The sequence below is a fragment of the Myotis yumanensis genome, unplaced genomic scaffold, assembly GCF_028538775.1.
Source record: "Myotis yumanensis isolate MYYU_CA2020_CCGP unplaced genomic scaffold, mMyoYum1.0.hap1 SCAF_12, whole genome shotgun sequence".
NCBI classification, from domain to species: Eukaryota; Metazoa; Chordata; class Mammalia; order Chiroptera; family Vespertilionidae; genus Myotis; species Myotis yumanensis.
The window spans coordinates 49,416,128-49,441,519 of NW_027223763.1; the positions used below are offsets into that span (position 1 = coordinate 49,416,128).

Consider the following 25,392-nt stretch of genomic DNA (forward strand, 5'->3'; position numbering starts at 1 on the left):
GAAACTTATTTGTGGCAGGCATGCTACTTGCCTACCCGAAACCCATTCTTCCCCTTTTCTTCAGTTAACAAACTCCTGGTTTTCTTTGGGGCAGTAACATGCCCAGCTAAAAGTCTTCCCCATACCCCTTGCAGCTAGGAGTGGCAATTTGAACCAGTTCTGGCCAGTTAAAAGTCAGCAGAAGTTACTGGGTGAAACCTCTTGGAAAGCATTTCAGAAGAAGCCAAGTTGGATGGCATCTGCCTTTTGTCTCTCATTTTCTCCCCCTTTTCCTATCTGGAATGGCAGTGATGCCTGGATATGCAGCAGCCATCCAGGACTATGAGGAGGAAGACTATACACCAAATAAGGCAGAAAAGAAAGACCGAAGGAGCACTAGCCCTTGGCTTATTACCCCTGAACTTACTGTTAAACAAGAAAAAACAAACTACTATTTGATTAAACTTCTGTAGTTGGGTTTCAGTTACACGCAACCTAACACAATTCTTACAAAAAGGGCCAAAGTGCTAACCAAGGCATACACACTGTTTCTTTAGCCAGCCAGAGACAAAGCTGGTGACGGAACAGTGGTTAGTGGGTTAGGTATTCTCCTTACCCTTCAAATTCCTCCGAACCTGGACATGGACATAAGAATGAAAACTGGATCAAGAAGGCATTCTTCAAATTGAAATGCTTTTATTAGAACACTAATAATTGCAGATAAAAAAAAGTGAAAACAAATGTTATTATTGATTAGGCAAATTAGTTGGAAGGAAGATTTCTGCAGTGTATACAAAATGTAAACATTTGCCCTGTGACTTCCCACAGTTGGCACAGTCCATAAGGACTTATTTGGAACAAAAATATGTCTATCAGTATAGCCTCTACAATGTCTGTGAACTTGCTCCATTGAAAGTTAAAGTTCCGAGCACACCCCAAATTTTCTATGCAAAAAACTAAAAATGGCCACCAATCAAGGCAAATTGAACATCAACTGCTACATGTGGAGGCAGAGGCATGGAAGCAAATCAGTCTTCCAACAGTGAGCTCCCACTCACCACACTAACTGTATTTACATTTACCTTGACAGAGATTACAAAAATATACACAGTATATAAAACCCCTGCTTGAGTCTGGGGTAGGTGATGAAATATTTCTTGCTTATCAAATGTTCCAGAGAGAGGCATCAAATCAGTCACTTGGACTCAGGGGGAGACTAAGAAGAGGCCCTCTTCTGTTCAGAAAATGGAGACTCATAAACTTCCATGGGTGGGCAGGTACAGACCAGGTGCTGATCGCCATAGATGTCATCGATCCGGGCAATGGTTGGCCAGAATTTGTTCTCTGGTTTCACGAAGGGCTGTAAGAACAAAGGATGAAAAAAATATTCTGCCATATTTTGAGAGGTTTATCTTGTGAGAGGATATTACCATGATACTCCCACAGCCTAGTATACCACTAGCCCAACAAGTACTCAAAAAGTACAGGAAGCTAGCCCTAGCTGGTTTGGCTCAGTGGATAGAGTGTCGGCCCGCAGACTGAAGGGTCCCAGGTTCAATTCCAGTCAAGGGCATGTACTTGGTTGCAGGTTCAATTCCTGGCCCTGGTCGAGGCACATACAGGAGGCAACCAATCAATGTGTCTCTCTACATAGATCTCTCTCTGTCTCTCCCCCTCCCTTCCACTCTCTAAAAATCAATGGAAAAATATCCTTTGGTGAGGATTAACAAAACAAACAAAAAAAAAAGTATAAGAAACTAAAAGCTTGTTCTCGTCCCATCAAACAAACTATACAGCATCTTCTCCTTCATATAAGAACCACAAAAGAAAAAGAAATAGCCCTAGCCGGTTTGGCTCAGTGGATAGAGCGTAAGCCTGCAATCTGAAAGATCCCAGGTTCAATTCTGGTCAAGGGCACATGCCCAGGTTGTGGGCTCGATCCTCAGAGGGGGGCTTGCAGAAGGCAGCCAATCAATGATTCTCATCATTGATGTTTCTCTCTCTCCCTCTTCCTTCCTCTCTGAAATCAATAAATATGTATATATTTTTTAAATGTGACATAATACATTTTTAAAAAAAAGAAATAATTGCATTTGGAGCCATCTCACTATTGGATGGTGGTAGAAAACATCTACTTCACAAGGTCTCCTACTGGGACTTCCTCCACTGTGTGCCCTGGCAGATTCTCAGACTCTGACTTCAGAGACGTCTACGCTCTGAGGACTTCCCTTGTCAGGGCCCACATTTCACAATGTGTCCCACAGATAGTTACTATGAGACTGTAAGAGTGGGAGCCCCTCCGAGTAGGCGATGGCCCCTCGCAGGCACGTGGACACTCTCACAGCTGGCACAGTCAGCTTCCGAGGAGAACTTACGAGTGGGAAGGCTGCCACCTCTCTGGAATACGGCCGATCCCAGTGCGAGGATGTGACGCAGGTCAGGGAGTGTGGAGACATCTGGGACAGACATGGATGGGAGAGGGATCAGAGCAGAACACCGCCTTCTCCCCCATCAGGGAGCTTCTAACGGAAGCCCGTGGACAGAGGAGGCTGTTGTTTTGTTTCACTTTGGGGGGAAGGAAATCTTGGTAGGAAATTTTTTATTGTGAAATATTTCAAATATCAAAAAGTTATGGTAATATAATAAGCATATCTACTAACCAACATCACTCCACATTTTGTCATATTTGCTTAACCTTTTAAAATAAAAAACACTGGAGGCAGTTGAAGCTGCCTGGATTTCCCCTCTCCGCCTCATTGTTTGCCCTTCTCCCCAGGGATGACCACTATCTTGAATTTGGTGTTCACCAGTCCTATCATGTTTTTATATTATTATTGCGTATATTAATAAACAGCATATAGCATAGTTTTTAAACCATGTATCATTCTATGAGTATTATTCTCCACTTGCTTTTGTAACACAGTATTATGTCCTTTAGACATCTATTGCCATTTTAAAAACAGCCTAAATCCTGAGAGAATCAGCAGTAACCAGAGTAAAAAAAAAAAAGTACAAATGATCATATTGTCTTCCTTCGTTACCCTGTCAAACTCACACTAAGTAAGGTACCTGCCTTCTCCTGTCACCCATTGGCCCCCGCACTCCACCTTCTGCTGGGCAGTTTTAAAAGTTGCTCAGCATCTCAGATGTGTTGTCCGGCTTGGAGCCATAACAACACAACCACAGCCTTCATGGTATTCTCAATTCACGCTACCCCGGCTTAATATCTGGACCCAATGAGAAACTTAGAGCTCTCACTAAATATGAAATAAACATATTGTAGAAGAGGCAGGATAATGCCTAACAAATTGTTCTCCAACATAAGCCACAAACATTATAAAACATTCAAGGAACAATCCAGTTGTTCTAAGAGGTAACTGCTTGTCTTTAATGTAAGAAGTTACCTTTACCCTGAGTTTGTGAGGTAAATAATCTCACTGGATTGCACCAAACAGAGACAAAGAATAAGACTTCCTCAACTAAATGGAGCCCTTAGGCCTCTGCTCCCTCTGTGGCAACCAGTTGGGTGCATGTGGTGTGTAGCTGCCACAACCCCCAAAACAATGACATAAACAACGTTAAGACATAGAAAATATCTACATTACACTTGAGTAACAGCCATGTTCAAGATTTAAACTTCCAAGTAATGAATGCATCATCTCAGAAGAATGGCCTTGATTCTAGGCAAGAATATCATCTTCTGATGAGGGAGCTCGGGGCTTGCTGACACACTGGCCCAACCATTTTATCCTCTATGGGACATTTTGAATAAAGTCAGTGCCTACAGACCTTCAGTGGATTGACCCGGGGGTCGATGCGGCCCTCCTCAATGTCGGCGATTTCCTGCCGAATGCTTATCATGGCATCACAGAACCTATCCAGCTCTGCCTTGTCTTCCGACTCAGTGGGCTCAATCATGAGAGTCCCTGCCACTGGCCAGGACATGGTAGGGGCATGAAATCCTGCAAGGGAGACCGGAGAACATGTGACATTAATTTTGACCTTCCCGGTTTGGAAGAGACACTCTCACATCAACGTTTCTCTCTTTCTCTCCCCCTCCCTTCCACTCTCTCTAAAAATCAATGGAAAAATATCCTTGGGTGAGGACTAACAAAAAAAGGAAGGAAGGAAGAAGGGAGGGAGGGAAGGAAGGAGGGAGGGAAGGTTGGAGGGAGGGAGAGAGGGAGAGGAGGGTGGGAGAACACTATCAAGGCTGGAGATAGTAAAGGACTTGAAAGTTTGGAAGTACTAGATGGTAACTTCAATTACCACCTCCCTCCTGGCCCCTTCTCTCTCTCCCTCCAAATGCTGCTGCAGTCAGACGGGAGATGCCAGGAGTCCGAGTCAGGTTATTGGAAGAGTCATGAGGAGATTCTGATGAGGCAGGTGCTAATTTCATTAATGAAACCACTCTCTGGCTTTCCCATTTATTATCAGTATAACTTTGCATAATAAGATCATTCATTTGAGAGAGAATGAGACACACACACACACACACACACACACACGGGACTCCCATTAAGATGCAGTAGTAAACCTACTAAATTATTAAAGTTTTCATTTTACTTATTAAAAGAAGTCATTCAAAATCATCATTAAAATTCAGTTGGGACTCCACATCCATTGAAAGGCAAAGTTCTCTTCAACTTAGCCTTTCTGAGAATTGAAGGGTCTTTGATATTATTAATAATGTCACTAAGAAAATGTATTTTAATACGGGCTGTGCTGAGCAAACATCCACTAATATACAAAGGGCCTGCGTCTCTTAAAATCCTTCAAAGAAAATTGTGTCACCGCTGTGAAAACATATGCCTATTCCTCGTCTCTAGAAGCAGCGGAAACAGCTGTGTCATGCCTGAAATGGTTGTAAATATGAATATAAAATGCCACTTGTCTCTAACACTTCCACAGGTAACTTGCTCCACTTCTTCCCCCATTATACCACCTTGCCTCTTCATGGACCTCTCTGTGTACCAAGCGTGGGAAAGAAATAAGATTTACCAGAAACATAGGTAGAGAACAACAATAATTTTCTTTGGGATTTTTAATTTTGTTAACTATACAGACATCTTGGCTGCCTGGAGTCAAGACACATGACTTATCTTTCAAAGGGCAGTACAAATGCAGTCATAAGGGGGAGCTTTTTCTCTATCACTTCAAAGGTTGCCTAGAACCCTGGGCTCCCCACTTAGCCTACGGATCAGTTTCCTGTGGTGACTGCACATTCGGTTTGTGCCTCCAGGAAGTGGTCCACAGCCAGCTCCAGCATCTGTGTGAATGTCAAAAGCCCCAGTCCGTGTCCCCATCCCTCCCCCCACCCACCCCCACACCCCGACACCTACCAGGGGTCACTCCCAGGAGGCCACTCACCATAATCCTGAAGCCTCTTGGCCACATCCACAGCTTCAATATTTGCAGACTTTTTGAAGGGTCTTGTATCCAAAATAAATTCATGAGCCACATAACCTGTTAGGGAAAATTGTTTCATCTCGAGATTAGCATCAGTTTGTTGTTTTACACAAACAAATGGGCAAATAAATCAGCCTTATAACGCAAGTTGAAAAGCATGGGCACTTGGTGAGTTTATAGGTGGAAACAAAGACTTCCTCGTTCTTACTGCAAATAAAAATGTTTAACATGCCAGGCCAATGTATCCGATCCTTAGTGCATAGCACACCCTTGAGCCAAGAAGCTAATGGGAGGTGGGACTTCAGTGCTAAGGCTCCGCTGAAACATTCAACAGAGATTTCTGGGGATGAGATTACTTCTAACCTAAAATCTAGCTGCAACAGTCATCGCAGGCCTGATCCTATATACAAAATATTTCTAAAGCTAAAGATCCATTGACACCCTTTTCAGGAACTTTCCCCCCAACATCCAGTAACTGTTTCTTCTGTCTGTGTGCAAATATACTAAACATATATCCATAAGACACAGAATTTTATGTGGTTCTTCAAAGGGGCTTTTGAAGTTTCGGTTTCAGACTGAGAATTAGAAATAAGAGTTGCCAAAGCACACACCACAAGTGGCAAGGAGTTGATAAGGCCAAAATCTCTGAGGGGTCTGTTCACTTTGTTCTAGTATGGAAACGGATCACCTCGCTATGCCCAGGCTGCCGTCTCCCCAGCATGAGCTGTTGATCACCCATCCATCATCAAAAACCACCAAAGTTAAGTCAGCATTTCCATAAATAGAACAACATTCCCGGGAGCTTCCCAAATTCCATGCCCACACAACTGATGAATTTCCTTCAAGGAAAGCATCTATACATGAGGTAATAATGTACTCTTTCTTAACCTGCTTTGCTGATTTTCAGCAAACAGTGAATTACTTAACGGGTCCTTGGAGCAGACAAGTCCTCAGCCTAGAGAATAGCTCCAGTCCTTAGCAGCCCCTGAATATAGTCTGTGAACGGCTCTGCTTTTTATGTAGTGAACACATATGGATAAATTGGTTTTGTTTGAAATAAAAGTATGAGATCCTGAGGCTTTGAATAGACTGTTACTGCATGCTTACTTTTAACGCCTGCTTTGTAACAGTGATGGCAATTACATTTGTGAGGAGTGTGACTCCAAAGTAGGAAGTTGTATTCATAGGTGTGGGGGGCGGAAAGTGCCAGTTGAAATGATCAGGGGGAAAATCATGAGATTCAAGTCCTCATCAACTATTAATTCCAAGGATCCTAAATGCCCTATTACACTACTCCATTTGGGGAGCCCAACCCTTGGCCTTTCTTCGCTGGGCCTCTGGCAGCCAACCCAGCATTGTGACAATGACTTAAGGAAGGAGACTAATGTTCTGAAGCAGCAGTCGCCAACCTCTCGGACCTCACGGACCACCAGTGATCCATGGACCACGGGTTGACGACCGCTGCTCTGAAGGACACTCGGCGGCAGCGGAGGAGGAGGACAGGGACACATGAGGGTGGAGAGGAGTTGCTCTTGCTGGTGGGCAGGGAGCAGAATCTTCCAGAGGTTCAGTAATAGCTGAAAGGCCCCATCCAAGCGCTGCTAACACCAAGGCTTCTCCGCAGAGGCCCCCACCACAGCCTAGTGGTTTGGGAAGAGCTCCATTTTCAAAATGAGGTTCAGATGTTATTTTCTAAATCCATCGTCTAATGCATTCAGATGGAAACGGTAGTGGAATTTCAGCATCTTTTTCTCTAACCCCCGCTACTGAGCCCGGCAAAGGGTGAAATTTAAACTTGGTGGCTTTTGGAGGCCAGATCCCAAGATGTTCATCTTTGTTTGCAGTTTTTAAGAAGGAAAGATATACAAACCTTCTATGGTATAGGGTGAGTCGGGGCAATCTGAAGTAGAAATTGTATAAGCTGATCAGCACAAGTTTTCACTGAGTAGGTGTTTCCGCTGGGCCTGACCATGACTATAACTGAGAGTCTGACTAGACAGCAAGTCAAAGGAGGAAGGAGAGGAGGGGGTGGGATGATGGAAAAGCAAAATAAAAATGGCTTGGCTCCAAGCTTGGAACATGCCCCTTCCCAACCCCCGGAAGTTAATTATCTTCCAAGGCTCCAGAAAAAAAGGACTTTTCAAAACCCCTCTTGAGCTTGGCCAGTGTTGCTCAGTGGTCGACTTCTGAACCAGGAGGTCACGGCTTGATTCTCAGTTAGGGCACATGCCCGGGTTGCGGGTTTGATCCCCAGTGGGGGCCGTGCAGGAGGCAGCGGATCCATGATTCTCTCTCATCATTGGGCCTCAGGAGGTGTTTCTCCCCAGCCAGGGATCTGAGGGCCCCACTCCTGAGGCCCATGTCCACCCATAAAGGCCCCAGGGAAACCTATTCAGGGGCAGGAATTTCCAAGCAGCGTTAGGTTTGTCCAAGGACAAAACAGGACAGGCATTTAAGAATTTAAACCATAATTAAAACAATGGGATATGAACAAAATTGTCTACTCCACTGACAGGAACACCATTTAGATTAAAAATTGACCTTAGCCTCCCACAAGAGTAGACACTTGTGAATTTTTTAAATTTCTCCTTTAAAAAAGTATCATTTTACCTGAGGTAATTCCTTTCTTTCCATATCCTAACAGAATAAATACTGCTGCTGCTCTCCATCCCAATTCTTGCCTGCCACTCCTCTGCTTCACAAAACTATAACCCTCAACCGTTTAGCTGGTATTTTCAAACTCTCAAAGAAATGGTTCATAAAGGGAAGCCTGGAGTTCATTAAAATTGTTGCCTCACAGTCATGGGTAATTCTGAAGTCTTTTTAGAGCTAGTAAATAGGAATAAAATGAATAACGGTCTTCGGATATTGCCATTAGACATTTTGGAATACAATATGTTTAAAAACATTTTCTATTTTGGGCCCTTGGGAGATAAACTGATAATTCTTTTCTAGGCCTTAAAATACAAAGCCTCAAATTGTATAATGAATGTGTTTACCAAACCAAACAGGAGACAATTTTTGGTTTCATGGACTTTGGGATTGGGTAATAAAGTCTGTATTCACCAGTCCTTTTCTGCTTGGGATGATAAATAGGATTCATTATTTAATTCTGGGGTAAAATGTCAAAACAAACGGAAAATGTTATCTGTCTTTTTATGCTGCAAATCCCTAGGACTGGGACCATCTATGCCCATAGAAATCACTTCACTGCTAAGCACATGGTGGGCACCTGAGAAATGCTTGCTCACTCTCCTCTGTCCTGGAGAGCCGCCCATCCCCCACAGTCCAGGCAACAAGCATTCCTGCTGTAAACAACTACTAGTAAACCGGGCATCACAGTACTCTGCGCACTTACTAGCAATCACCGAGTTGTACATTTTAGGTGAGCGAGTTGCATGGTACGTGAATTCTATCTCAATGAAGTTGTCAAAGTTAATCATAAGGGAAAATGTCAATAGAAAAAAAATTAAAAATAGAAAAAAACAAATATTGATAAATTATAGCACAAATATGGTGTTTTACTCATCAAGTTGGCAAAGATACTTTGGTTTAGGTTTGCATTGCTTTTTTGTGCTCACCAGGCCCTGGTGCCATGGTTATTCTCATCTATTAACTGTGAAAAAATTCAGTGCAAAGTCTCTGGGAGGACAACTAGGCCCTCTGTATCAAGAGCTTCAGTGAGTTGACAGCCTCTGAGATAATAATTTCTCTTCGGCGACTAACCTAAGGAAACAATCAGAGATTTTTTTTTAATCTAAGAAATTCAAACAACTCAGGGAAAAACCTATAGAATTGCTGAAATTGTGGTATACCCACACAATAGAATTGATGCAGTCACTTTCAAAGAACATGTAATGGCATGGGGAAGTAATCACAATATAAAATAAAGTTAAAAAAACAAACAAACAGGACACAAGCCCTAGATGGTTTTGCTCAGTGGATAGAGCGTCGCCCTGCAGACCGAAAGGTCCTGGGTTCGATTCCGGTCAAAGGTACGTACCTCGGTTGCAGGCTCCTCCCCAGTCCAGGCCCTGGTCCAGGCCCATGCAGGAGGCAACCAATCGATGTGTTTCTCTCACATTGATATTTCTTTTTCTTTTTTTTAATATATTTTGTTGATTTTTTACAAAGAGGAAGGGAGAGGGATAGAGAGTTAGAAACATCGATGAGAGAGAAACATCAATTCAGCTGCCTCCTGCACACTCCCTACTGGGGATGTGCCCGAAACCAAGGTACATGCCCTTGACCAGAATCGAACCTGGGACCTTTCAGTCCACAGGCTGAGGCTCTATCCACTGAGCCAAACTGGTTAGGGTTCACATTGATATTTCTTTCTGTCTTTCCCTAACTCTTCTACTCTCTCTAAAAATCAATAGAAAAATATCCTCAGATGAGGATTAAAAACAAAACAAGAAACAACAAAAACAGGACACAAACTGTGCTTATAATATGATCTCAACTGTCTAAAACTAAGATGAGAAGGAATACAGCAACATATTAATCGCAGTTGTGTCTGCTAGATTGAACCATGGATCATTTATATTTTCTTCCTCATACTTTTTTATTTTCCAAATTTTTCATGTTGGGCACCTATATATTATTATTTAACCAGACAAAACAAATACTAAAGCTATTCCTGAAGGCCAATACATAAGCAGGATGCATTTCACAGCGCAAGAACTGTATCTGAATTAATTAGTAGCTCTAGTAGCTTCTTTAATATCCACTTCAGAAGCACTTCTTGTGTTGCTTAGAGACACATTGCCCACAACTTTCTTTCCTCCTCTCTAGGGAGCATTTCTACCTGAGCTTCTGGTTATTTAGCTCTTTTCTATTTCCAAAATCCAGAACCACCCCTTGGGTACATATTTTTTTAAAATATATTTTATTGATTTTTTACAGAGAGGAAAGGAGAGGGATAGAGAGTTAGAAACATCGATGAGAGAGAAACATCGATCAGCTGCTTCCTGCACACCCCCTACCGGGGATGTGCCCGCCACCAAGGTACATGCCCTTGACCGGAATCAAACCGGGGACCCTTCAGTTCTCAAGCCGACACTCTATCCACTGAGCCAAACTGGTTAGGGCTTGGGTACATATTTAAAGGCAAGACCAGCCTTTAAATGAAAAAAAATCACAGATGTAGATGTACACTCTCCTGTGCAGGAAACCCAAAGCCAAAAAGTGGCCTCCTTCCTGTGGCCCAAAGTCTGGGCTGCTGCCTACTGACCGGTCTCTGCTCCAAGTCCCCTCTGTTCCTTCTCCGATTCTGAGCCCACGCTCTGTGTGCCTACCTGGCGCCATCCCCTCCCATCACCTCCAGGGTGACTTTGTTTCCCCGTCTGTTGTTCTCTCCATTGAAGCTTCGCTCTCCCCTCTTCACTGCTTTTTCCATGGAAACAAAACAAAACTACATCCTATGCAGCAGCTCCTACCACCCCTTCACCTCCAAACTCCCCCAAACCACGAGAGCTTCCCACATCTCCTCCCCAACCTCAGCCCACTCAGCCCATTCCCACCAGGCATCTGCCTCACCATCTTCCTCTGCTTTCAAAGGTGACTGAGGGCTTCCTAGCTGTTAAAGGCAAAGGTGCCTTTGAGGACACCTATCAGATACAACCAGCACTCTGCGCGCTGCACTGTGCATTTGTTTGTTGATGGCTCGAGCTGTGCCAGGCATGACACCAGGCATGGGAGCTCCAGAACTGCAGCAGGCAGGCCCCGCCCTGCAGGAGCTTGGAGTCGATGGCAGAGCCAGAGGATAAACTAAGTGGGAGAAATCCTCGGTGCTGAGGGAGCCAAGAGGAGGAAGTAGTTCTCTTCATCCAGAAAGGGAGGCTCCAGGGAGGAGGTGAAGCCAGAATAGTGGCAGGAAGGACAAGCAGAGGGTTTCTGGGGAAAGGGGCTGTGAAGAATGGTGGTAGAGGGTGCTCAAAGCCACCTCAGGAATGGAGTCTCTGCTCACGGTAGGGGGACTTCTGCACTCCTCTTTTTTTTTTCTTCAGTGAATATTTACTTGTTTCTGTTAGTTTAATATATATAGGTATTTTTTTAATCCTCACCCAAGGATATTTTTCCATTGATTTTTAGAGAGAGTGGGAGAGAGAGGGAAAGACAGAGAGAAATATCGATGTGAGAGAAACACATCAATTGGTTGCCTTCTGCACAGGCCCTGATCAGAGCCCGGGCCAGGGGGGATTCTGCAAAATAGGTACGTGCCCTTGACTGGAATCGAACCCAGGACCCTTTGGTCCACAGACTGATGCTCTATCTACTGAGCCACACCGGCTAGGGCCCCTCTTAATGTAGCCATCTGCTTGAGGGGTTTTGCTCTGGTCTTTCGAAACCCTTTCTTGAGTTTCCCCACTTCCAAGAGTCTGCTCTCAGAGGTTGTGTCCTCTGCATGTCTACCTGACTCCATCCCCTCCCATCACGTCCGACGTGACTTTGTTCCTCCGTCTATTATTGCCTCTATTACAACCCTGAGAGGCATACCTAAAATGTATCTTCACACTCAACTTATCAGTAACTAAGACTCACTGATTCTACTTTTAATAGCATGTTCATGCCATGCCACCGACTTAATGATTTCAACGTTCTCTTCATCTTGTCATTCCTCTCCTCAAAACCTTTCTGGCTCAGAGGTCAAGTCCGGGGCCTTCCAAGACTTTCAAGGCCCCATGCTACCTCTCCAGCTTCATCCTCATCGGATCCTTCTCCTCCTATCTCGTCCTTCAACCCACCCAACACTCCCACCACCTGGACCACTCCTTTGTCCCTGGCTTCTCCTGGGTCTCTGTTTACTTGGACTCTGTATACTTCCTTCCAGGCTCATCTCAACGGGCTCCTCCCAGAGGCTGTCCCAAAAATGCCATCCTGCCTCTGCCCAATCCGAATTTATCCCCTCTTTGGAGCCATTCCCATATCGCTTTGTAAGGTAAGGAGCTCATGGAATTTACGTATATATCTCTCCGTGGTGTGGGCTTCGTGTTGGCCTGAACTAACTTCATTGCAGAGCCTTGCAAATGCAGATACCCCTGATCTGTTAGCTAAATTAAAAGCATTTCCAATAACTGTACACTTTTCTCTGGTGTACACTAAGAAACACAAGTTTTCCACCCACTTCAGAAAACCAGATCTACTAGGACAAACTTGGTTTGGCCAAGAAAAAACCAACGTGACTAAAGTTAATACTTGCCTCTTGCACCCCGGAAAAGGACTCTGTAGTGTTTTTCTAATCTCTTGGCCATGTAGTTGGCATTCAATATAGCAACTTCCGTGGCTTGTTTAAGGCCCTTGCCTCCCATCATCTGTAACAGAGGGAAAGAGCCATCAACTATGGAACAGGTAAACCCAATGGGCACAAACCAAAGACACCTCCTAAGAAATCCCCCTACAAAGAAAGTCAGCCCACCATCACTGTAAATTGCACGCGAGTGGAAATCCTAACAAGGACATCTGTCAGTCCTCTCTAATCCTGAAGCAATTTTTGGTTTTCTCCTTTGAACGGTAATTTTACATTGCTTATTACAGTAACAAAGCCTACAGGGTAAAACTGACTGCTGACTATTGTGTTACCTAAAAAGGGAAAAGAATTATTTTAGGTTATACTCATTTAGGGGAGTTTTTGTTTGTTTACTGTGAATTTGAGATGCCTTGATGATTGCCAAGAATCCCATGGGATCTTGGCCAAAATCCCCACTGAATCAATTTTGTGTGGTTTGTCTTCCAACTGTCCACAGTCAAGGCCATTTATGTTTAACAACTGCTGGGTTCAATTATACCTTTTTCTGGTGGTTCATAAGTCTCTGTGATTATATGGGGTAAAGGGCTTAAAGTCAAGACTTGCACAATTTTTATTGCGTACTTTCTTCCCAGAATACATCACATATGATGGAGGCTTGATATGTATTAAGTACATAACTAATGTAAAGCGCATGAGAAAGCAGCAAATAAAACAACAGAGGCACCAAAGTCCAAAGTAAGGAGAAGACACATTTTGCCAGGCTGGTCACAGATCCCTGGGAAAAGTTAGAACTTGAATGGAAATTTAAAAATGGGTAGAATTTGGATAGACCAGAAAGGGGAAGACACTCCCGGTGAGAAGAACGGCAAAAACGAAGGCATAGAAGGGAAAGCACACAGCTGCAGTCTGGGAGTTCCTGTAGAGCAGTGGTTCTCAACCTGTGGGTCCCGACCCCTTTGGGGGTCAAACGACCCTTTCACAGGGGTCGCCTAAGACCATCAGAAAACACATATATAATTACATATTGTTTTTGTGATTAATCACTATGCTTCAATTATGTTCAATTTGTAACAACGAAATTGGGGTTCACCACAACTTGAGGAACTGTATTAAAGGGTCACGGCATTAGGAAGGTTGAGAACCACTGCTGTAGAGCCTGGTGCATTGTGACTACCTCTTGCAAGCCTCAAACTTTTGCGAGGGAGGACTTGGACTTGGTTCAGCGACTAGCTTTCTGACTTGTATATCAGTTACTGAGCAGCTCGATGGCTCAAGCCCGCCCCTACATACACTGCATTTGATTCTCTCTGGGACCTAGGCATGTGCATTTTTGAAGAATCCCCTAAGAGTTCTATGTAGGCTAGTGAGATCCAGTGGTGATTGCAAAGGGAAGCAAGGAGTGGATTTGGGGGCCTTCAGGGAGAATGTCCAAAATGGACTGAAACAGGGAGAGAAAAGGTAGTTCTAGAGTCCAGGTGAAGTAAAGACAGGGCCCAAAGTCAAAGGGTCGCTTAACCCCTATTTTATCTACTTCACTCGTACGCTGAGGCTCTGCCTGGTGTTCCTGGCACCCAGCCAAGTCGGCCCAGGGCATTTATTTTCTATCTGTGGGAAATCATCTCCAACCCAGGACCGAAAGGAAGCTGGGAATTAGATTCCGTTTGCAAAGAAGCAGGCCTTTATTATGATGGTCTTTGTTGTCTCCTAATCGCAAAACAACTCGAGGGTCATTTAAAAAAGAAGGTTTTCGTCTCTGAGGTACGGAATTGTTGTTCCAGCTTCCCAGAAAGTTTTCCTTAAGAATCATACACGCCACACTGTTCAAGAAGCGCAGCCAGCCCCGGAGAGCCATCCGGCATGATTTGCATGGCTGAGTTTGAGGTTTTGTTTCACCAGAAGCCACCCTTCCTTTAAAGGGAGGAGCCAATGGGGGAAGGCGGCTCTGATCAGCAGCTGAAGGAAGGTTCCTCTCCAACACACAGTCCGGTCAGCCCAGGAGGCGGGCAGGCCAGTTCGAACGAGAGCTGCATAGACTCTGGCGCTAGTGTTTTTTTGGAGAAACACAAAGGAAGGAAGCCTGTTTTCTGACAAAGTCTAATTGCCCCCGAGAGAGCAGTTCCACAGGCCGTAAAGGGCAAAGAGCTTCAGGAAACCACCACATCAGCAAATGTCTGCTACTTTTCATCTGCTCCCCCAGGCTTCCGAGAAATATAAAGTGAAGTAAGATGTATTCCTAGAATTTATCCCAGGATCTCAACCAAGTGTAAGACTTAGTATGCACACTGTTTGTCACTTGCAAAAAGCGGTCATCCAAATCCTCCAGGAAACCAGATGACGTGGCCAGAATAGCCACATGACTCAGAGGACTTAAACTCTGTCTGGAAAAACAGATCTGGTGTGTTCATTTCTCTGACGTTAAACCCCCTGTGAAAACCCAAAGGAAATAGCATAATGAAGACGAGATGAAATACATTTTAGCTGATCTCTGTAGGAAGGATTCTTCCACCCAAAGACATCGGCAATCTTCACTAATCACATCTCAGATTGTGGGGGTTTTTCATTCTCAAACTAAGAAGGAAGTCTGCGATCTTAGTTCCCCGCCCACACATCACATCCCCCCGCCCACCTAACACACATTCACAGGCCTCACCTTAATGTAAGCCCATGAAATGGGCAGGATGGAACTGGAGCCCCACGGGGCTGCGCTGACGGTCCCCACGGGCCGGGCATCCTCATCAGACGTTAACGAAATGACAGGATGACTGGGTAGGAAAGGGGCAAGATGCTTCTTCCTGTAGTTTTAAGTACAAATTCAGAAGATTTAAAAAGGTCCACTACAGCCCTGACTGGTTTGGCTCAGTGGATAGAGCGTCGGCCTGTGGACTGAAGGGTCCCGGGTTCGATTCCGGTCAAGGGCATGTACCTTGGTGGCGGGCACATCCCCAGTAGGAGATGTGCAGGAGGCAGCTGATCGATGTTTCTCTCTCATCGATGTTTCTAATTCTCTATCTCTCTCCCTTCCTCTCTGTAAAAAAATCAATAAAACATATAAAAAAAAAAGATCCACTACAACCAGCCAGGTATATGCCGGGCCCTCTCAGGAAGCTGTTCCCAATAGAGCAGCGGTTCTCAACCTGTGGGTCGCGAACCCTTTGGGGGTCGAACGACCCTTTCACAGGGGTCGCCTGAGACCATCGGAAAACACATATATAATTACATGTTGTTTTTGTGATTAATCACTATGCGTTAATTATGTTCAATTTGTAACAATGAAATTGGGGGTCACCACATGAGGAACTGTATTAAAGGGCTGCGGCGTTAGGAAGGTTGAGAACCACTGCAATAGAGGCACTCCGAGTGTGGGAGGGACCTGACAGCGCTAAGGCAGACGTTCAGGAAGTGTCCCTGCCTTCCTCCTCCCCTGGAAGCACGGCTCACCAGACACGGGTGTCCCAGGGGCTCCCCCAGGAACTGTGGTGGAGGATTTGTCTGAGGCAGGCTCACCGGGATGTGCAGACATCCCAGCCCCATACCCGGTCCCTCCCAGCCCCACACTCTGTCCTGAGGCACCTGAGGGACAGAGAAGGATGCTGCTTGGAAGAAGCCCATGGGGCCACACATCAGAGGCCTGCATGTGAACCATTCACCCCACCTTCCCCACAGCTGAGGCACTGGGCCTCTCCCACTTACAATAAATAATAACCATCAAAAAGGAAAGCAGAAGGGCTCTCGGTTATAATCTCAAAAATAAAGATTTTAAAAAATTAAAATAATAATAATAATAATAATGAAAGCAGAAGAAAGGGGGCAGAATCCAAGCCCTGAAGACTGGCCCCTTTGGCACATTTTTGGAAGACGGAAGCTCAGGACATGGCTGCTTAGCCTCATTTTCATAAGATGACTTGATTTCACAGTGTAAAAAGATATACAACATCGACAAGACACTCCTTTGGTCTTATTTTGACTTCATCCAATTATTTCTAATAATAAGGTTTATTTTCTCCTTACTTATCTCAGATGTAATAAGAATTCAAAGCCATTTCTGCTAGAAGTTCTTTTGCTGTTGTTGTTATTAGGCAATTCACTTTCAATGTAACCATCAGCTGATTTTAAAGAGAAAGAAGTCTAAGTCTAAGCATTTCCAGGTGCTAATATTCCAGTTCTGATCCATAATCCTCCAGCAAAGCTCCCTCTTTTTTTTTTTTTAAATATATTTTTATTGATTTTTTTTACAGAGAGGAAGGGAGAGGGATAGAGAGTTAGAAACATCGATGAGAGAGAAACATCGATCAGCTGCCTCCTGCACACCTCTTACTGGGGATGTGCCCACAACCAAGGTACATGCCTTTGACCAGTATCAAACCTGGGACCTTTCAGTCCGCAGGCCGACGCTCTATCCACTGAGCCAAACCGGCTAGGGCAAAAGCTCCCTCTTCACTACTCTTAGTAAACGTGCCCTGTCTGTGCATGAATGGGAGCTCAGAGTGGCCAATCAAACGTTATGGTTAATAAAATCTAATTATGGTCTTCCTTGGACATACCCTAAAGGCATCTATTTCACTGCTCCTGTCCCAGGCCCTATGGGCACATTACATAGGCAGGTAACCTCACCACCTGAAGACCTCAATGGGAATAATAGCAGGTTTGGGGCTGTTCCTTCATTCTCAGTGTCCAAAGCCATGCTGAACCCAGCAGCCCAGAACTCACACTCCGATGGGCCCCATGCCAGGGCCGCCTCCTCCATGGGGAACGCAGAAGGTCTTGTGAAGGTTTAGGTGCGAGACATCAGACCCAAAGTCTCCAGGGCGACAGATCCCCACCTACCGCAGTGGGAAAGAGCCGAAAGTCAAAGTCAAGAACTGGAAAGGATGCTCTGGAGAGGCCATGCTGTGTGCTGTGGCCCCTCCCTGCGGAGGAAAGGCAGGCAGAGCTGCTCACAGGCATACCCTCAGTCCTGGCTGAGGCCTGCAGGGAAGCCTGGCATTCCATAGGCAGCATGCCTTGTGGTTTCTGTGGAAACAGCAGCTGACCATTTAGCCTAATTTAGATTCTAAAATACAGAGTTGAATATATAGTCAATTCCTAATTACCTACCCCCTGAGCAGAGAAAGAAAATGCCGCAGCACAAGGGCACCTCTCACCCCAGCAGTTTAGTCCCCCCTGCACTCCCCACCCCCAAAGGCCCCTTTGGGCACCCTGATGGGAGGGGCTGGAGGGCTGCCCAAGAGGATGCTGATGAGCCCAGGGAGAGGAAGGGAGGCGGGCAGTTTTCCTGAGGCCATCCCGATGCCAACGACAACATTCAACAACGACAACATTCAACGGGTGTCCCTGCCACTTTGGCATTAGGGCTGGTTTTGAATGCGGGCAGAGATAAAGAATGCATTTCTGCTAGTGAAGCAACACACACTCCCTGGACGACACTTACAAAGGAAATCAGAAGCAAAGAAAAGCAGAAAGAGTCTGAAATAGTAAAACAAATAAGCAATGAGAAATAAGTTAGGAAGTCACTGAGAGAGATAATGACACTCCTTGCACACCATACAAGCCTTCTCCTTTCCCCCTCCCCCCACAATGGTCAGGACCTGCCTTCAGGGAAAGAACTATTCAGCTGTTTCACACTAAGGAAGCTGGAAGCTGAAGCCGGTTTAATGGCTTGTCCAAGGTCATGGCAGATCAACATTCACGGATGGCCAGAACTTGGGTCTGAATTCTCTCAGAAAGGCAGTCAGGTGAGCCTCTTGTCTCTCCCACCCCCAGAGGGATCACACCCGTGACAAGCTAAAGGCTTTCAACTCATTCCCTCCTTCCTTTCAACCGTTTCGCCTCCTCCCCAGCGTCCCCCATCACCTATTTAGGATCTGTAATCTCAGTGACATTCGGGGGCTTTGTTTGAAACTGTCATCCTCAGTTCTGAATACTGTGTCATGTTTAAGACAACCCTCAAAAGGTCAGAGAAAAAAATTTTTTTTCACTTAACAGTTTTCTCAGGAATCCCATCTCATGTTGCCCACCTGAGCGTTCATATTTGCCCCGTCTAGGTAGACCTGGCCTCCGTGTTGGTGAATCAGGTCACACACGTCGCTGATGTTCTCTTCAAACACTCCATTGGTGGATGGGTACGTAATCATGATTGCTGCCAGGTTCTCCTTGTGTTTATCCACCTGTGGGACAGAAAAGGGCAGAAGGAGACAAAGGAGGAAACCTTTCTTTCTTGGTCAAACAAACCCTTGCTTTTTATTTTAAAGGATTAAGAAAGATGAATTCTTGGTCTTTTCATTTCTGAAGTTTTCTTAAAGTATGATGCCAACAATAAAAGACCCACAGCCATGATTCCCTTCATTAGTCATTCCAAAGAAATAACAAGATCCCTCCAGGCTAGGTCTCCATGGTCAACACCAAAAACACTGCTCAAAATTTTTGGACAGATTGGGCTCAAGTCTCTAAAGTGGTTTTCCTTTGAAGTCATCTCAGTAATGATTTCAGATCTTTTTAGTTCCAAACATGTATATTTTCACAGTTAATCTCTCTCTGCTCATCTTGCCATATCCACCATAATTCCCTTTCCCTCCCATTCTATGGAAATTAGAATTCCCACAAGGAGTGCTCCTGCTGGGGGGGGGGGGGGGGGGGAGGGATCTCCCTCAGTTTTCCTCCTGACAGAAGGCAAGCATATATAAAAGGAAAGCATGTGAAAAAGTTCCCGTTTTTCTGGCCAGCAGGTCATTGCAGGCTTGTATGAAAATGAAAACAAAATTTTAATGTCAGTAACCTATACTGGCCCAAAACAGTTGTTGGTAAAAACTTTGTGGACTGATGGAAGAGGGGAGGTGAATGAGAGAGATGAGCACTGTTGTGTATTTTCAGCTTCCCTTTTGAAATCAGTTACTTGAAGTTCCCAGACTCCATGCCTAATAACCCTGACAAAATCACATTGCTATTCAACTGATTTCCTTCCCTCTTAAGATGCAGCCTCCAGTCCACCAGTGGAAAGCAGATACGGTTGCTAGGCAACCTCTTCCTGGAGGTTGGGAGGTTGGGAGTGGGGGATGGTGTTTTAGAAAGGAGGGTGGAATGCTGCCCGATATTCAGCAGGTAATGGCTGGGATGGCCACAAGCATTTGCAAAATCTACATTTATGTTTTAATTCCCAACACAAAGATTGAGAAAAACCGTGGCTGCCAGTTTGATTATTAATGGAGGGAAGAGGGGCAGGTTGGGCAGGAGTAGGCAGGTCCTCCAAGGAATACCCTTACTACCACCATGAATAATTCATTCGGTTTCTTACTCATGCATAAATTAGAGAATAGGATTTCAATTTAAAGAACCTGCTCCCTGTTGGTGAAAGAAGTGGAAGGCCAGACTGTGGTCCGCTTAATTCTGGAGCAAAACTGTGACTGTTGCCTTTTATTGTTCCTACAGAAACGGTTAGGTTTTCTGACTTTACACCATTATTCCCAGACCCATTCAGGGGAGGAATTGCAGTCTTTTAATTAGAATGCAAAAGAAGCTAATGCTGATATAAACCATCCAGCCCCTGACCCCCACTACCCCTTCCCAACCCAAACCGCTCGCATCTGTTAAGTGGAAGATGGGTACCATGGCCTTGAGGTGAGCTGTGTCGATATTTCCATATTTATCCACCTCCACAGGCTGAATCTTCATGCCTGCCATGTGGGCACTTGCAGGATTGGTCCCATGAGCTGATTTCGGAATGAGGCAAACCTTAGGAATGGAATGAAATGAAAGGAAGGAAGGAGGATAAATAATCACCAGGCTATTCATCATGACAGAAAAGCCCTACAACAAGCACATCAAACCCACAGGCTCACGCGGGCCACATAAACAAGGTGTAAGTTCATGTGGCCGCAATAAAACAAAAGCTTCAATTTCCATAGAAACGTAGGTGTATTTCGATAGAGACATGCTGAATACAAAGGGCTGAAATAAATGAGTCATCATTAACATAAAATATAGAACATTTTAATAAAAATTAATATTTTTTTCTTGAACATTAACTTACCAGACACTAAATAACTGCACAAATGAATAAGCGTAATGCAAATAAACCTATTTTTCTTGTTCTTGGAAAGCGAAATATTTCCTGTTGCACACACCAAACAAGTCAGTACAAGACTAATGACGTGGCAATCGGCTGCTAAAATATTCGCTGCTAGTATTAGTGGAGAGAAATGGTGTGCCTGTGCGTAAGGCGCGTAAGGGAAATGAATGCAACACGATTATAGTTATCAGTCATTAGTGAACGTTGTAGTTTGTTATTAATAATTATGTATAGCAGGATATTATAAAAATTAAGTTATGAAATTTTTATTAAAACATTTCTCATATATTGTTATATTGGCTGGGCCGCAAAAATATTCATTGTGGGCTGCATGCGGCTCTCGGGCCACAAGTTTGGCATGCTTGCCCTACAACATGCTTGGAGCAAAAATTAAATAGGCACCACTTCCTTTATTTAAACTGACCACTAGTGCCTTAACATCTGCTGCAATTTCATTGTTACCGTATTGCAAAACATTGTCCAAAAGCGAAGTTTCTGTTTGGATGCCCAAACAACGTTCCCTAAGTACTTTGCTCCTTTATCCCAGCACACCAAAAATACCCCTGGGCTTATTCTAACCTGATCTCAGTTAGAATACGCACTCACCACCTTACAAAAACATAAGATCAGAAGCTCAACTCTAGGACTCAAATGCCCACCTCACAGTGTCTGTGCCCTGCTTGGCTCTTCTGCGATCCAAGAGACATGACAAGGGCAGACAGAATTCCAAAGCCTCCCAGTGTCATCCTTTATTGGTTGTTTATTCTGTGCAATGAATTGTCAGTTCCCATGAGAATCATAAACTAAGCACTAAATCTGGTCAACCTCTGCCCTGCGCTCACACGACTTGTTCACTGACAACACTGCCACGTGTGTAAGTAAATGCCTACAGCGGACAGGTGCAGGGGCGGGGGGCGGGGACTTGGAATAAGGGAAGGGGGGCCACTTCAGGTTAAAGAGATCAAGAGAAAGTGTGTCAAGACCTACAGATTAAAGATCTATCGAATTCTAATGGAAAGTGGGTGATGGGTGCAATGCTAGAATTCCCAGATTTAAATCACTTTCATTTCCTCCCCCAAAATCACATGAACACAGGCAAAAACACATGCTCAAGTAGATCGGACGACGCCCCAGTACAGGAAAACGCATTACAGACTTTTCCTAAAACAACAAAAAGAAGCAACAAGCACCCTGAAAATAATCCTTTTTTAAAAAAGAATTACTTTTACTGATTTCAGAGAGGAAGGGAGAGGGAGAGATACGAACATCAACGATGAGAGAGAGTCATTGGTCAGCTGCCTCCTGCATGCCCTCACTGGGGACCCAGCCAGCAACTCAGGAATGTGCCCTGCCCGGGAATGAACCGTGACCTGGTTCATAGGTCGATGCTCAACCCCTGAGTCATGCCGGCCAGGCTCCTTTTTTTTTTTTTAAATACCAGAACCAATATTGCAATCCCTTGAAGAGAAATGGATGCACATTATAAAATGGGCTTACAAAAGGAAAGCTTAGCTTACAGCTGTTTCCTCAAAAACAGCAGAGTCATCTCCTTAATAAAAATACACGTGCACAAAGAGAACTAAGCAGAGGCACACATGAAAGTACTTTGTCACTCTTCTGCTGACAGCAAGTTTGTGCCTCTTTTGAATGGCTCCTCATCTCATGCTGGTTATGCTGTGTTATCCTCAAAGCCGTTTTCCTGTTTAAATGCCTCCCGTTTGTATTGAATGTTCTTTAATTTCTCAGGACCAAAGCGAGAGTCACTTGTCCTTTCTCACAAGGTATTTTTATTCCACCAAAGGATCTGGGTATAAAAGGATCCCTAGGGGCAGAACATTGATCAAGGAAGGGAAAGGCAAATGTTTTAAAAATGAATATAAACTATTTGTTAAAGGCCTAAGTGGAGAATTCATATCAGGGAAGTTCTGCTGAAACAAAAACATTCAAGCTACGCCCTAGCCAGTTTGGCTCGGTGGATAGGATGCCGGCCTGTGGCCTGAAGGGTCACAGCTTTCATTCCAATCAAAGGCACATACCTTGGTTGCAGGCTCGATCCCAGGCCCAGGTTGGGGTGCGTGTGAGAGGAAACCAATCGATGTGTCTCTATCACACAGATGTCTCTCCCTCTGTGTCTCTCCCCCTCCCTTCCACGGTCTTTAAAAATCAATGGAAAAATATCCTCGGGTGAGGATTAACAAAAAGAAAAAGGAAACATTCAAACTAAAAATGTCAACCACCCATGGTACACTGAATAAGGGGCCTCCAACGATGCCCACATCCTATCCCCAAAATGGCAAAGGGACTTGGCTGATGTGATTAAGTTAAGGGTCTTGAGATGAGAGATTAAGGACCTTAAGAAAAGATGAGGATGAAGCTACATGGAGATGGTGAAAGAGCATAATGATGGGGAGCTTTAGGGGCTACCTCAGTGCAAGGAGGAAAAACAGAAGAGGGAACGCTTAATGTCAGTCATCGGTCAGTCACTGGACAACTGGAACCTTAACATTCCTCTTGAAATCTGAATTATAGGTCGGGCTCCAAATGTATTCGCAAGTGTTCTCATCAGAGGGAGGCAGAGGGAGACCTGATTACAAAGGAAGTAGGAGATGTGATGACTGAACAGAGGCTGGCGTGATGGTAGGAAGGGGCCACGAGCCAAGGAATGAAGGAGGCCTCCAGAAATGGGGAAAGAAAGGCAAAGAAACATCCTCCCCTGAATCCTTCAGAAGGAACCAGCCCTGCCAAAACCTTGACTTTAGCCAAGTGAAACCAATTTCAGACTCTTCGCCTGCACATACTGTAAGAAAATAAATGTGTATTATTTTAATCCACTAATTTTGTAGTAATTTGTTACAGCAGCCACTGAAAATTAATACACATTCTGATATAAAGAGTAGTAGGGGGGGAAAAGTCTCAGTGGTTTTGTCAATGATTCTTTTACAAGTTGCTGTTAGACATTTCTGGTTTTCTATATGGATCTAGGAAACTTTATTTTTTAATATTAATTTTTCCACACTTTATTTATTTACATATTTATTTTTTAGATAAGTTTTTCACACTTTAGAATTGTGGTGTTACGAGGGACATAGCAACAACAGGACCCAGATTTGATGGTTTAGTTTATCCAAAATGAATCCATTAATATCCACTTAGAGATGCTGTGTTTTCCTCAGTCCCCAATATGTCTGGTGTAGAACCAACATAGCTGATCCTTGAAGGATTCAGGGTAATGCTCCTTTGCAAGAGAAGTCAATTTCTCACTCATGGTAAAAATTCAACAATCAAAGGCCATTACTTTGCCTCAGGCAATCGGGAAGAGAAAAATACATAAAAGTTTTTGGAAGGTGTTTCTTTGTTGTTGGTTTTGTTGTTGTTTTTGGTCAATGTTTTCCCTTTGTATAGGAAACACAGTCTTTGACTAGCAAACCTGACTAGCAAATTGAGTTATTTCAAAGTGTTTAGGACAGTGCCTGGCACATGGTGATTGCGATATAAGAGTCTGATAAATAGCTCTGACTGGTTTGGCTCAGTTGGCCTGCAGACTGAAGGGTCCCAGGTTCAATTCCGGTCAAAGGCATGTACCTTGGTTGTGGGCACATCCCTAGTAGGGAGTGTGCAGGAAGCAGCTGAATTGATGTTTCTCTCTCATTGATGTTTCTAACTCTCTATCCCTCTCCTTCTCCCTTCCTCTCTGTAAAAAATCAATAAAATATATTAAAAAAATAAATAATCTAATAAATAAATATGCATTCTCCCAAATTAAACTGGAGAATCAAGAAGTTGGCTGTTGCTTTTTAAGAATGCCTGAAATTTAACCTAAGAGCAAAGTGAAACTAACTTCCCAAACCAGCTTGACACAAGAGAGCCATTGGGACCCTGGGTGGTTCCATAGCACGTGACTTCCCCACACTTCCTATCTGAATGGATTCCATCAGAGTCTATTGTGCAGGAGCAGCTGTCTCAGACTTCTCTGATGTAAACAAGCCATTTCCCCCTTCTCTAACTAAAAAAGTCAGCTTTAGTTAAAATCTTTCATCTGAAAAGGATGCCAACATTTCCAAACTCATGAGTTCTGTATTTCTACAAACTCAGTGACTGGGTGGCCTCCCCTCCCCTTCCTCCCCTTCCTACAATGAGGCGCCAGCTCCTCTCCACCCTTCAGGAAGGAAGAGCCCCTCGTGACATCTCAGTGACACGAGGGGACGGAGAGAGAAGGGAGGACTAGAGAACACAAGGTGGGGGTGGGAGGAGCTGAAAAGAGTCTCTAGGTAAAGGACTCCTCTCAGGCCCAATCCAAAGGTCTCTCATCCTTTCTCCTTGACCTTTCCAGTTGGTTCCCCAACTCCTGAACATTCACATCTACTTCTGGGTGTCAAACTGGAGGACTGGGAAACAATGAGGGTAGGAAGCATCACTGAGAGTGGAACCTGAATTTTAGCTGGCCCTTTGCCATTAGCTCTTCGCTAGCCTTCCATGAGCGAGAGGGGGTCCGGGAGGGGACAACATGGTGATGGCCACACAGATCCCTTCCCAAGATCCCCAGACACCTCCTGATTAAAGAGCATAATGATGAGGCGCTCCAGGGGCTACCTCAGTGCACAGAGGCCAAGGAGGAAAAACAGAAGAGGGAACTCTTAATATCAGTCATCTGTTATCCTTTCCCTGGACAACCGGAGCCTCAACATTCCTTTCT

General features: G+C 44.5%; 1 protein-coding gene across 1 annotated transcript in view; it reads right to left on the bottom strand.

The window, feature by feature from the left end:
* Nucleotides 1–636: 636 nt before the first annotated feature.
* The window catches only part of GLDC (glycine decarboxylase), an 80,806-nt gene continuing 56,050 nt past the window's right edge, over nucleotides 637–25,392 (bottom strand). Inside the window, exons 17-25 of the mRNA XM_070431643.1 lie at nucleotides 20,237–20,362; nucleotides 18,652–18,801; nucleotides 17,345–17,457; nucleotides 15,288–15,429; nucleotides 12,590–12,701; nucleotides 5,350–5,445; nucleotides 3,769–3,941; nucleotides 2,355–2,435; nucleotides 637–1,339 (exon numbers count right to left, since the gene is read on the bottom strand). Coding sequence (XP_070287744.1) covers nucleotides 1,196–1,339; nucleotides 2,355–2,435; nucleotides 3,769–3,941; nucleotides 5,350–5,445; nucleotides 12,590–12,701; nucleotides 15,288–15,429; nucleotides 17,345–17,457; nucleotides 18,652–18,801; nucleotides 20,237–20,362 — 1,137 coding nt within the window. The 3' untranslated portion in view covers nucleotides 637–1,195. The remainder of the gene's footprint in view (nucleotides 1,340–2,354; nucleotides 2,436–3,768; nucleotides 3,942–5,349; nucleotides 5,446–12,589; nucleotides 12,702–15,287; nucleotides 15,430–17,344; nucleotides 17,458–18,651; nucleotides 18,802–20,236; nucleotides 20,363–25,392) is intronic.